We start from the raw sequence: 14169 nt of genomic DNA on the forward strand, positions 1-14169 counted from the left end.
CTGTTTCTGTTTTTCCTCTTCTTTTCCAACGGTACCCTACTTCATTACCCAAATTTGTCCAGCAACATCCAGCTGTACAATGTAGTTTGAGGGCTCAGCAGATGCCTCATACTTTTATGTGCGTTCCATGAGTATTCAAATTTCTCTCCCAACAGGCCCGATCATGACTATTCATTTGAGCGAGTTGCCAGTTCTTCGTCTGTTCGGGGGCCGCCACTCGGCCTGTGGGCAAACCATCGTCATCTTCCTCATCATCCAGAAGGTTGTGTGGACGTTAATGGGTGTGCACTATTGTACTTACTTGTGCCTTGTTCCCTCGCTACATCAGGTATTAACAAGGATGGGCATGCAGCAAACAAATTTGTCATTAGGTTACTTCCAACGATTGGACGACAATTATTCCAATGAATCTGGGAGAAGACTCAGTTTCCTGATATAAAAAAGAGTTTCTCGGTTCGATTTTCTTCCCCGATCTTTGTCGAGGAAACTTTCTGACGCATAAATCCATATCCACAGAGGGAGAATCATCTGATATCGTTTTTGACACTGCCGATCGGACAATAGGACGAAGTGATGACTAGGCTAACACCTCAGACTCTTGGTAACCACCACCCCGAAAACTTGATTTTGTTTTTATCAACAAAATCAATTTTTCGACCTTTCCCTTGCCTTTTAAATCGTGAGCAACCCTTGGTGACAAATAAGGCCGATTGAAAATGCTGACAGTTTTTTAAAGTCAGAGTGTAAATGATCCGTTAGGGTTGATTTCTTTTCATTTTTGAATGGATTGGCGAATTAATCTGAAATGCAATAAGCAACAACGAACAATCCATTGGGGGAGTAATGCCCACCTCTGACTTACCTTTTGTACAGAAGATGTACAGTCCATATGAAAGGGGCCAAGCAAATGTGTATTGTCAGAGCACAGCTCGGTTTCGCTCTTCGTTCGTTCGTTCGTTCTTTCATTTGAATGCACTGTATGTAGTACGTGTGTACATAGTGGGTACAGTGGGTCCATGGACTAGCAGAGTTGAGCTGGATGCCCTGGTGCTTGGTGCCCTGTGCCCTAAAGTGGGAGAGCTGTGGAGATGAGCGACGAGGTGTTTCCAGAGCAAACTCCCGCGGTGTAATTAATGAATAGCATCAAGGGAGGTTGAGAGATGATCAAGCTGAGCACCTCAGACGTTTAACACCCATTGTTTTCTTTACTCAGCGGTCGTTAATTAATGCTGAAAGTGCAGCTATTAGTTGTTTACATACGGCATTCTCTCAGTCGGTCGATTCGCCTTTCACACTCGCACCCACTCATTCCGTCAGTCATTCATTCCCACTCACGCACACTCATTCACCACGAAAAGTAACCAAGGAATGAACGTGGCACACACCATGGTGTTGTGCTGTCAAGCAAGTCATGACGTTATGCAATTAATGCAACCATCCAAGACAAGATTGAGTTTCCAATTCGGTAGTCGAGTACGTAGGGGTTGGTGAGAGAGAACATTGTATTCGACAGAAGTCGAGCCGTGGTGGTGTTGGTCTGGGCCGGGGTAAAAACAAGCACAAAAATGGCATGGGGAAAAAGTCCCTGGGCTTTTAGCCAAGTCCGAACCGCTCCTTTTTGTTGAGTATTAAGGGGTCGAAGTAATCAGGAACTGCTCTTCTTAATGCGTTCTTTATTGGAAAAGTTTCCACATTTGACTCCGTAGTAGGAGAGGATCTTCCTTGCTCCTTTATAATTCAGGAATGAGAAGGATTGAGAGGTCAGAACTGGAGCCAGAAGAACCAGAAGAAGAAGAAGAAGAAAAAAGGGGATGGAGGAGAACGAGAAGAAGGTGAAGGAGGAGGAGGAGGAGGAAGAAGAGGAGAGCGACCGAGATCCCTGAATGAAGCCTTGGAAAGGTCTCGTGTCTTACTAATCAAATTACGGTCGCATGGAACCTGGTCGAAAGAGATCCCCCTCTCAACCTTTTTCATAATGTATTACATAAGTGTGTTCATATGTGATAATACCCTTTCCAATTTCGAGTGAGAATTTGTTGGAATCACATCGAAATTGAAACTTTCTTCGGTTGGCAAGGAGATCATCACTAATTATTGATTAGGAAAGCGCGAGAGAGTTTCCCCCTGGAGTTGCTGGGAACACGTGGGCAGAGATCCTTTTCGCTCTCCATTCTCCATCCAATTAGAGCTGCTGTAGTCCTTGGATATACCGAGAATTTGAATCTCCTAGCTTTGGATTGGTTGATTAAAGTGGTATTTTTGACTGAGAAGCTCCTAATCCCGGATATTGCAGATGCTCTCAAGAAGCAATTACGTATTCAAGCTTGCCAGAAATCTCATTTCAAAATTAATATGAGAAAAAAGTTTCCCGTCTTCTTTCTTTTTCTTCTCTTTTCTTCGTCTCGTTGTTCGTCGTCTACAGTTGTCGCTTGGATGACTAAACCCCGGCTTTTGCACAAGAAAAGTCATCAAAGAAAATTAGTGAAAAGGATTAGAAATGAGGAGAATTCTTTTTGGACTCGTTTAGTTCGCGCGCCCACTTCTGGGACGCAAGCCCTAGATTCAACAACGACGAGAGGACGACGACGACGACGACAAAAATAAGGGCTTGAGACGGAGAATGAAATGAGGAGAGCAAAGAGCTTTCGGACGACACAGTCCTTGGACAGGCATTATTGGTCTCTTTGAGTTTAGTTTTGCTCGTTCCACAAAAAAAGCAGTTTTTTTCCAGTTGATCAATTGTCATTCAATCTTTTGCACTTTTGCACAAGAAATAGGTGAGAGGGAATATACCCATGGGCTGAGTCGTCCATTAAAACTTCAAGCCGTAATGAAAAGACGGCGACGAGCACTTTTTAAACTACTCTATGAACACGGTAGCTAAAGACGAAGACGAGAAAGCTCATTAAATCTGAAGACGAGGCTAAAAAATGATGATTATTTCTTGTCAACAGCTCTCGGGCTCAAAAGAGATTAAGCCTGGTGAGTGGAGCGAGCGAGGAACGACGAGTTCCCCGTTTTCTGCGACTGCCTACAGACCTTCAAATATTCGAGAGCCACACTCTTTGAGGGTATGAAATAAAATTTAAAGCTACTCGCTGTCATTAACGCTCCATGAAACGTGTTCTGGCCACTGGTGCTATTTCCTCTTGACTTCATCTCGTTGTGTCTTCCGGTCCTAGCTTGCTGCCGGACTCTAAGTACGATGTTCACTGTACAGTCAGTCTATTCAGAAGTTCAGATATTTCATGTTCCAATGTGTTCCTAATGCTTCCGTTCGTTCATGGCTTACGGAAAATCCCCATGATTTGAGGGTTGAGCTGTGTGAGAAGACGCTTTTCTAAGATGGAGACAGTTTTGATGCGCTAAAGACAGCTACCAACGAGGAACTTTTTTGCTTTGTTATTGGATTTGCAATCTCGTGAAGGTGTCGTCAACCGTGTTTCCAATAGATGACGACGACGGATTCTTTTGTCCAATTTTTGCTCTGACCAAAGCCACTTGGCAATCCCATACCACGTGTGCAACAAAATAGTAGGGCTCGCATGGTCCCTAGTACACACTCACAAACATAATTTAAGCAACAGACCCAAATAAATCAACGCTTTTTCAGGAAAGTGACAAGAAAAGTTCGGATATTGGAGAAAATCGAGCTGAGAAAAAAAACTCTTCTCGCCACATTGTTGGCCCCACTTTTTTACAAGTCAATCTTAGGCTTTGCACTTTCGAATGTCTTTGTTCTTTCAACAATGCTTAATACCTCAAACAGAGTGCGAGCACCTTTTAATTTTCGAATGCCTGCACTACTCGATACGGGCTCTTGATGGTGTTTACTGGATAAAAATCAGTGCTTCCTAATGCTAGCAAAAGTTAAGCTCCTGAAAAAAAGCAAAGTAGAACAAGTTTTCTTTTTTGAATCAACTTTGTATTGATTTCCGTGCAGCCAGCACACGGACCGTTTACAAAGATCGTTGTGTAGCAGGACACACTTTGCCGAGACTAATCAAGATCTCATTAACATTTGGTCATTTGGGATCATTTAAGAGACATCAGATTGGACTAAGGTCCCGATATCTTCCCCATCGACAACCAAGTCTTCGTCGAAGTTGGTGGAGGTGGTGGTTTCTTCCGGGCTGCTTGTGGGCACCAAACTGGTTCCCTCTTCGTTGCCAGCCAAAAGATCTGGTGGAGTCTGGCTGACGTTTATCCCCTCATCTGGGTTCCTCTCAGCACTTTCGTTTTGACTGGCTTCAGTGCTGTCTTCGCCACTCGCATCAGTACTCGTAACCTCATCAATATTGTCTAACTCGATGGGAAGCTTTGTTGTTTCATCTCCAGAGAGCGTTCCAGTTGTTGTCATATCAAAGGAGTTCGTTTCGTCTCTTTCAGAAGAAGCAAGTCCAACGAGGTCGGTATTTGGATTGGCTACTGCACTGGTATCAACACCCATTTCGGTAGAGGAGTCTGGTTCGCCTTCATCCGCTCGTCCAGTGCGAGAAGACGTGTCTGTTTGAAAGGCAACTTGGGAACCTGAGGGCAAACTTTTTTGAGCTCGGCCTTCCTGATCCAGATTTTCAATTTGCGCTGAAAGTCCCTCAAACTGAGGCGGACTAATATTGCTGGTTTCGATTCCATTAGCCCGAGCCTCCCTGGCCTCTTGCTCCTCGGAACCTTTCGAGGTTGGGACCAGCTTGATGCGACTTAATTCTTTCACTCGGATGGGTCTCACAGTGGGCTTGGATTTGGTGTAGTCGTGTGCGTCAGTTTCTTTTGGTCGAGGAAAAAACTTGATCTTTTGCGAGTAATAGAGCGTGGGAGCCTTGGATTTCTTAGACGCCTTTTTCTGAGGCTTAGCAGTGGTTTCCAATCTCGGGTAAATTGGTCTTAAATAGACGTCTGGCCCATGGGTTTGAGATGGGACTGCAGGCGGAGAAGGGATGCTCGCTGAATGAACATATGCTCGATCATCATAACTGCCACGCTGGATGCTTGTGTCCGAAACCTTCACTTTCTTCGGGGATGTACCATAATTTGGAAGCGAGGCTTGTTTTTGGATGTATTTGGGAGTCCGATCGGGTTGAGAATGGTACTCCGGATAAGTGGGAGGAGGTTGAGATGTGGCGTGGCTTGGATAATTTGGGGCGGGTTGAGAATAATACAATGGGCGAGTCAAGGGAGCTTTGGTTGTTTTGAATATCGGATAGGTGGGATGATAGTCAGGTTCCGCCGACTTCGGGGTGGTTGGAGTAGGCGTTGTCTTGGGAGGGGCATAGGAGGGGATGGAAGTGTGTTTGGGTTGGGGCAAAGTGGGTTGTTTATAGTAGGGAGGAGCAGAGCTGGGCTCATAAGCATCATAACGAGGCACTGGCGGGTACGATGGCTGAGGGGCCTCAGGATTGGACACATAAGAAGAGGATGATGACTCTTTATTCTTTGGCTTGGGCGGGTTCTTGGTAGATACCTTGGGCCGTCCAAAATTGATGCTCACAAAACCGGATCCAGGAACAGAATGAAATACACTCCCACTGGGGTTTGTGTTCAAGTCAGCCAAGACCATTTGGCAACAAATTGCCACAATGGACAGAATATGTACCTAAAAGACGAAGAATGAAAGACCATCAAAGGGTTGCTTTGAAGACTTCTGTCTCGCTTAAAGCATAACAAACCTGCATCATATTCAATGTTCGCAATGCTACTGTTCATGGAAGTGGATTGTGACTACTGCTTGGATCATGACTTTGAACCCTTTATATATGGATTCAGGAGTTGTTGCATCGGATATTTTCTCAGCAAGTTAAGGGATTGGCAAAAACCACTTTTTATTCCCGTTCTCATTCTCTTAATTGGGATGCATTGGTGCCCATACATTTGCGACATTAGTTGGGTATCCACCCAAACCAGAATGTGGCCAAAGAGCTCGCGTGGAAATGATTTCATTCTCTCTCCTCCTCCAAGGTGTTTTCTAGTCTCGAGCAACTGTGGGGGCAACTGCACACTAGTCAAGAAGTACGTACGTACATACATACATTCTACAAACGAGTCGTACAAAGTCTCTGTTCGTGCTTGTATATTGTACAATGTATATGAGAAACCTGAATTGGTTTCCGGCTCAACCTTGATGCAATGGTACCAAGAAAAAATTGGCTACCACTTGCGATGCCCATTGGATTGATGCTAATATTAGCATATGATGAAGAACTTCCTGGTAATTCGGGTTTGCAAAACAATAAATACTTCGGCTCCATCCATCCAGCCTTTGCTCAATTTCCTTGCAAAAATTCTCACTCGTTCGGCATTATTATTAGACCAAATTTTGTGACGACAAAAGACGATACATTGAACCTCATGGTCGCTCTTTGTGAGTTGCGATCACTCTACATACTAGTGGTAGATTGGGATGAACTATGAAAAACGAGCATTCTTCCTTTTTGAGAGTGGAACGAAAAGAGAGACAAAGCAAAACTATTTGTAATAGGCAGACTTATAGCATTGGGCTTGAAAAGTGCACTAAAAGTTTGCGGTCGCGTTTACAACTGCATAATCAGGGCAATTGAGAGTACTTGCGAGCGTACCTTTCTCTGAGTATGCATACGAAGCGAGTTAAAATAATGTTGGTCCAGTCAGTGTTTGGCGAGGCCGTAAAATAACCCAGCATTACCCTCCAGGAATGAGGATAGAGGAGGCCCTATTTCGAATGGTAATTAATTTCAGGGTTTTCTTCCCAATTTATCTGTTCGTTTATCCACAATAGCTACAAAACAAGCGAATAGATGGATGGATGAGTAGATACGTGCGTAGATGGATAGGTAGATAGATACATCGACCGAAGAGTAGATAAATAGATAGATAGATAGATGGTCAAGAGCTGTCCGTGAACATATTGTGAAGGAATTTTTGACGTTCTTTTGAGACAAGTATTTATGTTCGTTCTGGCACTTTCCAGTATTTCTTCGTCCTAGTGGCTGTCGCTGTCTGTTTTACAGACAAGCTTTTGCATTAAAGACGTATAAGGGCAGGAATTCATTAAAAATGTTCGACCTGCTGATCTGAGGAATTTCGAATCAAGACCAACCATTAAAGCTGCATGTGCTAATGAGAGAATTATAAGGTTCTGACCAGATTGGATCTCCAGGTCAACAAAGATCCATCGAACTTCACCTGGTGCTGGCTAGTAGCCCCGAGAATGTGGTTGGTTCGTTGGTTCGCCTGTAGGACCATTGACTCCGACGAACCTCCTTAACTTACACATGGGGCTGGTCGATGTTGGTTGGCTGCGATTTGCGCTGATCATTTTGTGGTTCTTGTGGTTTTGGGTGGTGATGAGAGCCATGCACTGGGGCACTTACTACATACCGAACCATCCATGGTGGTACACCTAGAACAAGATTTCATTCAGTATGGAGCTCGTCAACGATTGAAGTGCAGATCATCCAAGGGTGTTTCTTTATTAGAGAGAGGAGGGAAACGGGGAGAGAGAGAGTTTCTTAAGGAAGTCACCCCAGCTCTATCTGGCATGAGCAGCAACTGGCAGACTCACGGAGTAAAGGGATCAGGGTGTGAGCATTGAATAGGTGAGTGAGTGAGTGAGTGAGTGAACGTGTAAGTAAGTTGGTGTTTGCAACTAGCAGGAGGGCTTTCGTCCGACCCGATGAGGTGAAACAAGTCATTTACTACGAACAGGGCGAAGAATTTGCCTCAACTTGGAGTCCCAAGGAGACGATGGGCCGTCAGCCTCCAGTCGTCCTTTTTGGAAATCCTGACCCACCTGGAAAGTATGGTCTGCTGGTGTGCCGATCAGGTCTGGTCTGGTCGGGTTCGGGGTCCGTCCTCCTGTCTGCTCGGCGGATTAAGTGCGAGCGATAAAGTTCATGCTTTTGGCCTCACACTGTGGATTTATGGCATTGGCACCCTCAATCATGAATCATGGCAATGACTTACCGGGTGACTCCGAAGCCCGAGGCTTCTAAGAGCCACCTAATGTTTCTGTTTACTACGTTGACACCATGAGTAGTCGTAAATGTGACAATCTAGTTACAAGCGGCTTGTTTCGCTTACTTTCTTCGTTTCTTTCTCTTGGATAGAATACCATGGTCAGAGTGGAGGCAGCTCTCCACACAACCATCATTGGGCTTGTGGACCACCCGGTTCATTCCAACGCAGATGGAATGTTTCTCAGGAATGTGTAGTTCGATCCCGTTGCTTTCATTAAGTCCTTGCTCAATTTATACCATAATGTAGTGTTGGGCTGAGTCTCTTCGCCTACTTTCATGCAATGCACGCACAAAGTCGTAGTGGGTTGGATGAACAACACACATGAAGGGTCAAAATGAACCTAGCTGAATCCTAGCCATTAGAACGCATTTTCTCATTGTCTCTCATTGAGCAGATTGGACGAGTCATACGTACGAAATATTCTCGGACTCACAAATTCAATGCTTCGACTAGGTCTGATCCCCCCTGTCTTATTACTAGGTAGGTATCAGTCAGTCAGCCAAAGATGGATAGGCTTCATTGGTGAAGGGTCATGTGAATCGTTTTCCAGGGAAGGGAATTGGACGTGTATAGCGACGACGTGCTTTAATTACTTGTTGCACCACAGGAGGTGGGCTCAACATGACCAAAATGGGCTCTCAAATGTTTTTGGCTGGATCGCTAAGAGCAAAGGGTTGTTGCTCCATATTGTGAAGCTGCAGAGAAATACCACAAACGAGTCTCGTTCACCGCCATGGGAACTCATTTTAACCGATCAAGAGAGGTCACCTTACTTACCACGACCATCATCACCACCATCACCGCCATCGCCAACACCAGCCCCAGCAGTCCAACCAATTCGAACTCATGCGAACTTGTCTTTTTGATCAATGCCAGAGATCGTGGAGCGGGTTCCACTGTTATTTGGTGTAAGCACCCCGATAGAATCTATCTTTGGGACTGCTTCAACCACTTCTCGATGGCAAGGCAACAGTGGGGACGGGGATGGACGCTTCTGAAAAGGTTTCGAGCCAATTATTTCTCGTGCAGAATTCTTTCCCTATTTCTTTGAATAGAAGCAAGACAGAAAAACAACATTCCCGTTCTCACTGCGTCTCACTTCTCAGTCAGTCGATGGTAAGTTCGTGGATGTCATTGAAAGGGACAAATAAAAGTGGTTAAAGTGGGCTCTGGTACCAATGCCCTTTATGGCGAAGGAATGGCTGAATCTGTAATTAACCCACTTGTGTGTTGGTACACAGCAAACGTGAGGCCAAGCACCAGAGAACTAAGCAGGGCCAAGCGAGCGGCCAAGCCACCACCAAAAGCTTCAAAGCGGCTTTCAATCTTTTTTGCTCAAGCGCTTGGTTGACAGGTTCAAAGACATTGAGACCTGAACTGAATTTCAATCCCTCATTCGGTCAGTTTTGGATTACCACATGGTGTATGGTATGGATGATGATGATGGTCTACCGGTTTGAATTTTCTCTGGCAGTAGCAATAGACACACCAGAGTATGCGGTTCGCATTGTCCATGCACACACTACATACACAAGTACGTTATATCATATTTGGGTGAGGAGAGACAGGTTTTTCGTACCATTTTGGCGTTGGTTGAACTTGGTCCGCCATGATCTCGTGGTATATGAATTGATTTCTTCTGCCTTCTTTGGTAGAACAGCATCCCACTGGACATTTTCGGTACTTAGTAGTGGAATGACGTGCAAGTGCGTGGTGCTGGATAGACAGACGTAGGTAGGTAGTTGTCCTGAATTGAATTTGTCGGACCAACGAGGGCAGCAGTCCGATTTGGTCGGTGGAAGCCTGAAAAAAAACTTACGGAGCTGAATGGGATTATGTTTCAAGTTGGTTGGTGACTGTGTTACCAATTATCTCTGGTTGATCGCATCCTTTGAAAAGCAAACACTTTTTTGCCTCGCTCGGGATACTTTGGACGTTGCATGCATGTACTTTATAGCTCGTTTGTCTGGTGTTGCTCTCTGTCGTTGACTGCCGACTTCTCAATGGCATCCTTCATCTATTGGTCGCTCTTTCTCTTTCTATCTCTCTCTCTCTTTCTCTTTTTTTTCTCTCTCTCTCTCTCTCGCGCTTTGCTTGTCTCCCTGTCTGCCTGATGAGCTTTGTTCGAATTCGGGAGCTTTGAGAGTAAAATCGGGATTTGCTAACGAGACAAAGGCAAATGAATTTGACCGTTGATCTCTCTTTGGGTTTTCACCCTGGTTTGCTAGTTGGTTTGTGCGAGCCTGTGTTTGACTTTTGGCCCTTTGATCTGTTCAATTAAAATTGTTTTTGCCCTCTTGTGTACATTGGATGTTGAATGACGACCAAAGCTGCGGATAATTATTTAGAGACTGGTTGCTGTTGACGTGAGTGTGCAAATAGAAGTGCCGAACGTATGGGTTTGGTCAGACCAAAGAGATTAGAGAGGGATTTGGTATCAGCCGGGTTAGTACATGGATGGATGGATGGACGGATAGATGGTTGGATCAATGGATCAAACCGAGGGGTCAAGTCCGAAGTTTGATTAACAACGGATGTGAAGACGATTTTTTTCACCCGCTTCATCGATGAAGTGGGACCAAAAGAGAGAGAGAGAGAGAGAGTGAGTGAGTGAGAGTGAGTGAGTGTGAGTGAGTGTGTTCCATACACTCTCTCTTTTTCTCTCTCTCTTCCTCCCTCCCTCCCTTCTTCGATCCACTCTGGAACCGTCTGACCACGCATTATTAAAGGAAGGAAAAACGAAAGGAAGAAGAGAATGAAAGGAAGGAAGGAAGCAAAGAAATATCAGAAGTAAGAGGCAGAGAGGCGGAGAGCAATCGTCTGAACCAACTTCAACCCCATCAAGACGGCTTTCTACTTCTCGTTCGTTTAGATTGAAACTCGGTATAGTTCACAAACGGGGAAAAATGGTCGAAGGGACACTCCAGATTGAGTGCGTGTGTAGATGGGTGCGTGCGTGCATGCGTGCGTGACTGAGTGTTCGATCCTGGGATGATGTCTGTTGTTCCCTGCTAAAGTTTTCTCCCACATCATTTCCACGACTACGAGCAAAATCAGTTTCTTGCCACTCTCACCCCGGTCGGTGGTTGGGGGGGTTGGTTGGCTCGCCCATCACACCATCATCCTCGTTTCCCTTCATTCGACCATCGAAACCCAAGTCTGACTCCTGAATGGAAGAAAAATGTGCGGTAGCCAATGCTATTTAAAATGTCTGCCTTTTTTGAGGTTTCCCTCTATTCAAAGGGACACATTTCTCTCTCTCTCTCTCTCCAACCATTGACCGGAGACGACTGACCATTAACGAGAAAATTTAGCGCTTTTTCCAATGGCTGACACAATTTTCTGAGAAAGGATGCTTCGTTTGGTTTTCCACGTTTCAATGAGTGCACTCAAAGAATTTGGCCACGAAAGCTAGCTCAATGGTAATCCTCATCCTCCTCCTGCTCCTCCTTCTTCTTCTTCTTCCTCTCCTGTCCAGCAAGTCACCTTCAGCCACAACCAACAATACAAAAGCCCCTCGTTTTTCTGACTGAAATATAGCATCCAGCAACACTGACACTAACACCACCGATTCAGGTCCGTTAATTGGACTGGAAAAAGCTAACATCTTTCGAGGAACACTCGTAAACCTGGTCTTGCGTCTATGGTCTATATACTATACCTCTTTTTGTACGGGTGAGATACTTCGTAACGAATAACGAATAACCAACTCAGTTGGTTAGGTGAGTCCGAATCCCTCCAATCTGAGGATTCTCGTACCAAGATATACACCCAATAGAAGAGAAGAAGTAAATGAATGAATTTCCCCGTTATTGCTGTTGACGTAGTGAGTGTCGCAGAACATGTGCACAGTCCGTCTTCTAGTCCGAAAGAAGAAAATGGGCGTTTGAACGAAATCCGACTGAAAGACGAAACACCGGAACGATGACTGCCTACATACTCATTGCATGTAGGTAGGAAGTGTACGAGTAATGACTCAAAAGTCCCATTCTACCTTGTAGTGAAGAATGAACCAGCCCCACCAACGAGCTGATGGAATTACAAACAACAAAACTGTGTCCAGCCAAGGCATGAGTGGGCAAATAAATGAGTGAGCGAGTGAATGAGCAACGAACGAGACTTCATCAAGTCGATGAATTAGGCAAAGAAGCATCATGCTCTGAACCATCAGCATTCTTGTCATCCTCAACTTCTCGTCTCGTTCCAAGTGGAACGTCTAGTACATAGTATCCCTCAAAACTTGGCTTAGCATTACTTTGATATGTGATACAATGTGAATAGACTGTAATGCACGGAATTGAAATGGCTCCGAGGGAAGCCGTGGCGGAAAAACTAGCACAAATCAGACAGGTTGGTGTGCCTACTGAATCCCACCATCCATCCATCCATCCATCTATCCATCCTTATTTGAACATTGAGACAGAATCTGCGAGACAAAACGTCCAAATGATGACGGGGCATCTTTGTGCAAGTATTTATTTTGTCTTTCATCCTCCACTTTTTGTTACCAAATCTTTTTTTCCATCTCTTTCTTTCTTTCTCTGCGGGTCCACTTCATCTTCTTTTTTCCCTTTCTTGGCATTTTAGCTTCCTTGAAAGGTGTCGGAATTGCTCTGCCATTTAGTCAAGCAGTCCCGACTAGACGCGTACACTCATTCTTTAAGTATCTCCAAACCTACAACAGTTCAAGGCTCAATAGAATGACACTTCTCCACCCGTTGAGGAGGGCTTATATTTTTATTTCTATATCTAGTTTACATAAAGACCAGTGATCGTGTGTAACGTGTGTATCGTATGTATCGTATGTGTTCACTGCCATAATGATAGCGATAAAAAGACTCTGATCAAATGAAGTTGAGTCATCAGTCACGATTCACGACTGGTCGTCGTCTCCTTCAAGCATCAGTCTAACCCATACGTAACGCCGTGGTTCCTGACTAGCTGCTGGATGGATGGAATGACCATTTGGTCCATTTTGTGATAGCGCTTCTTCCCCTCTGAATTCTGGGCCGTCCGTTGTATACAAGAAGGATAGATGGATGGATGTGTGCTGAGATCAAAGCACAGCAGCATGCCATCATGAGCTCGGAATTCGAACGATGCTTCATCATTGTTTGATTATGAAGATGAGGTGGGATGATGCCATTGTCTTGGTGAACTATTGTCATCATCGTCGTCATGGTCTCTTTCTTCTTTGGCTGCTGGGATGGGATGCCCGGTTGCCTGGTTTGTCTTCAATCGGGTGGGTTGTCGCCGTCGATCCAGTGGCCACCAGCCTAAGCCTGGCCTTCCTCGTCTTCTTCGTCTTCATCATAATCATCGCCATCATCTGGTTAGTCAAGCTCCGTATACCTATAGAGATGTATATCAGCGATTAGAAGCAGGAGAAGTTGACTTTGTCGTAGTACTCGTAGAATCTGTCACTGTCTCTTTGGATGCTATCTCGAAGATCAAGAAACCAAAACGAACAACTCCAATGCAATCTGGTCGGCTTAATATGAATCATTCCCAGTCCCACGAATTCAATCAGAGATGGATCGTGTCGTCGTTGTCGCCCTCGTCGTAGTCGTCGTCATCATCGTCGCCCTTGTAGGAGACGTTGACGACGAGTCGGTCTCCAAACAATTGAGCTGGAAAACGAATCATCCAACGAGCGAGCTAGTCTCCATTTCAAGAACGGAAAAAAATCAATTGATCTAAAATTGTGGAAAAGTGAGAATCATGGCTAATGGCCGTTGGTTTGCCTCATCAATCAGCAAATGGAGAATCGCGAAACTGTCTGAAACACGATACGATATGGTTCGTCGACCTACTACTAACGCTGGCTTGTATTCACTTGTATTTTCGCTGCTGCTGCTGCCGCTGCCCCTACACCTACCACTGCTTCTTCTACCATCACCACCACTATCACCACCGTCACCGGTGTAACCATTTCAACTACTAGGGCTTCCACAAAATCAGAAGAATTGGGAAGATTGATCTGCTTGCAGGTTGATTCCAAATTCCAGTCAATAATCTTGTCCCAGCTATGCGAGAGTATTTTGCTCAGCGGTAAATTTCTCTGGATGAGCCACTATGGTAGGATGATGGTAGGTAGGTAGGTAGGTAGGTAGGTAGGTGCGTAGGAACGTAGGTACGTAGATGGATGAATGGATGGATAGATCGATGGATGGATGG

General features: G+C 45.0%; 1 protein-coding gene across 1 annotated transcript; it reads right to left on the reverse strand.

Moving 5' to 3' along the window:
* Nucleotides 1-3833: 3833 nt before the first annotated feature.
* On the reverse strand, nucleotides 3834-5828 carry LOC131885523 (uncharacterized). Its single transcript, XM_059233588.1, has 2 exons — nucleotides 5667-5828; nucleotides 3834-5593 (listed from the first exon to the last, which is right to left on the reverse strand). Exons 1-2 carry the CDS (start codon nucleotides 5673-5675, stop codon nucleotides 4040-4042), a joined length of 1563 nt encoding a protein of 520 aa, XP_059089571.1. The 5' UTR covers nucleotides 5676-5828; the 3' UTR covers nucleotides 3834-4039.
* Between the last annotated feature and the right edge of the window lie 8341 nt (nucleotides 5829-14169).

The sequence above is a fragment of the Tigriopus californicus genome, chromosome 8 (assembly GCF_007210705.1).
Source record: "Tigriopus californicus strain San Diego chromosome 8, Tcal_SD_v2.1, whole genome shotgun sequence".
NCBI lineage: Eukaryota > Metazoa > Arthropoda > Copepoda > Harpacticoida > Harpacticidae > Tigriopus > Tigriopus californicus.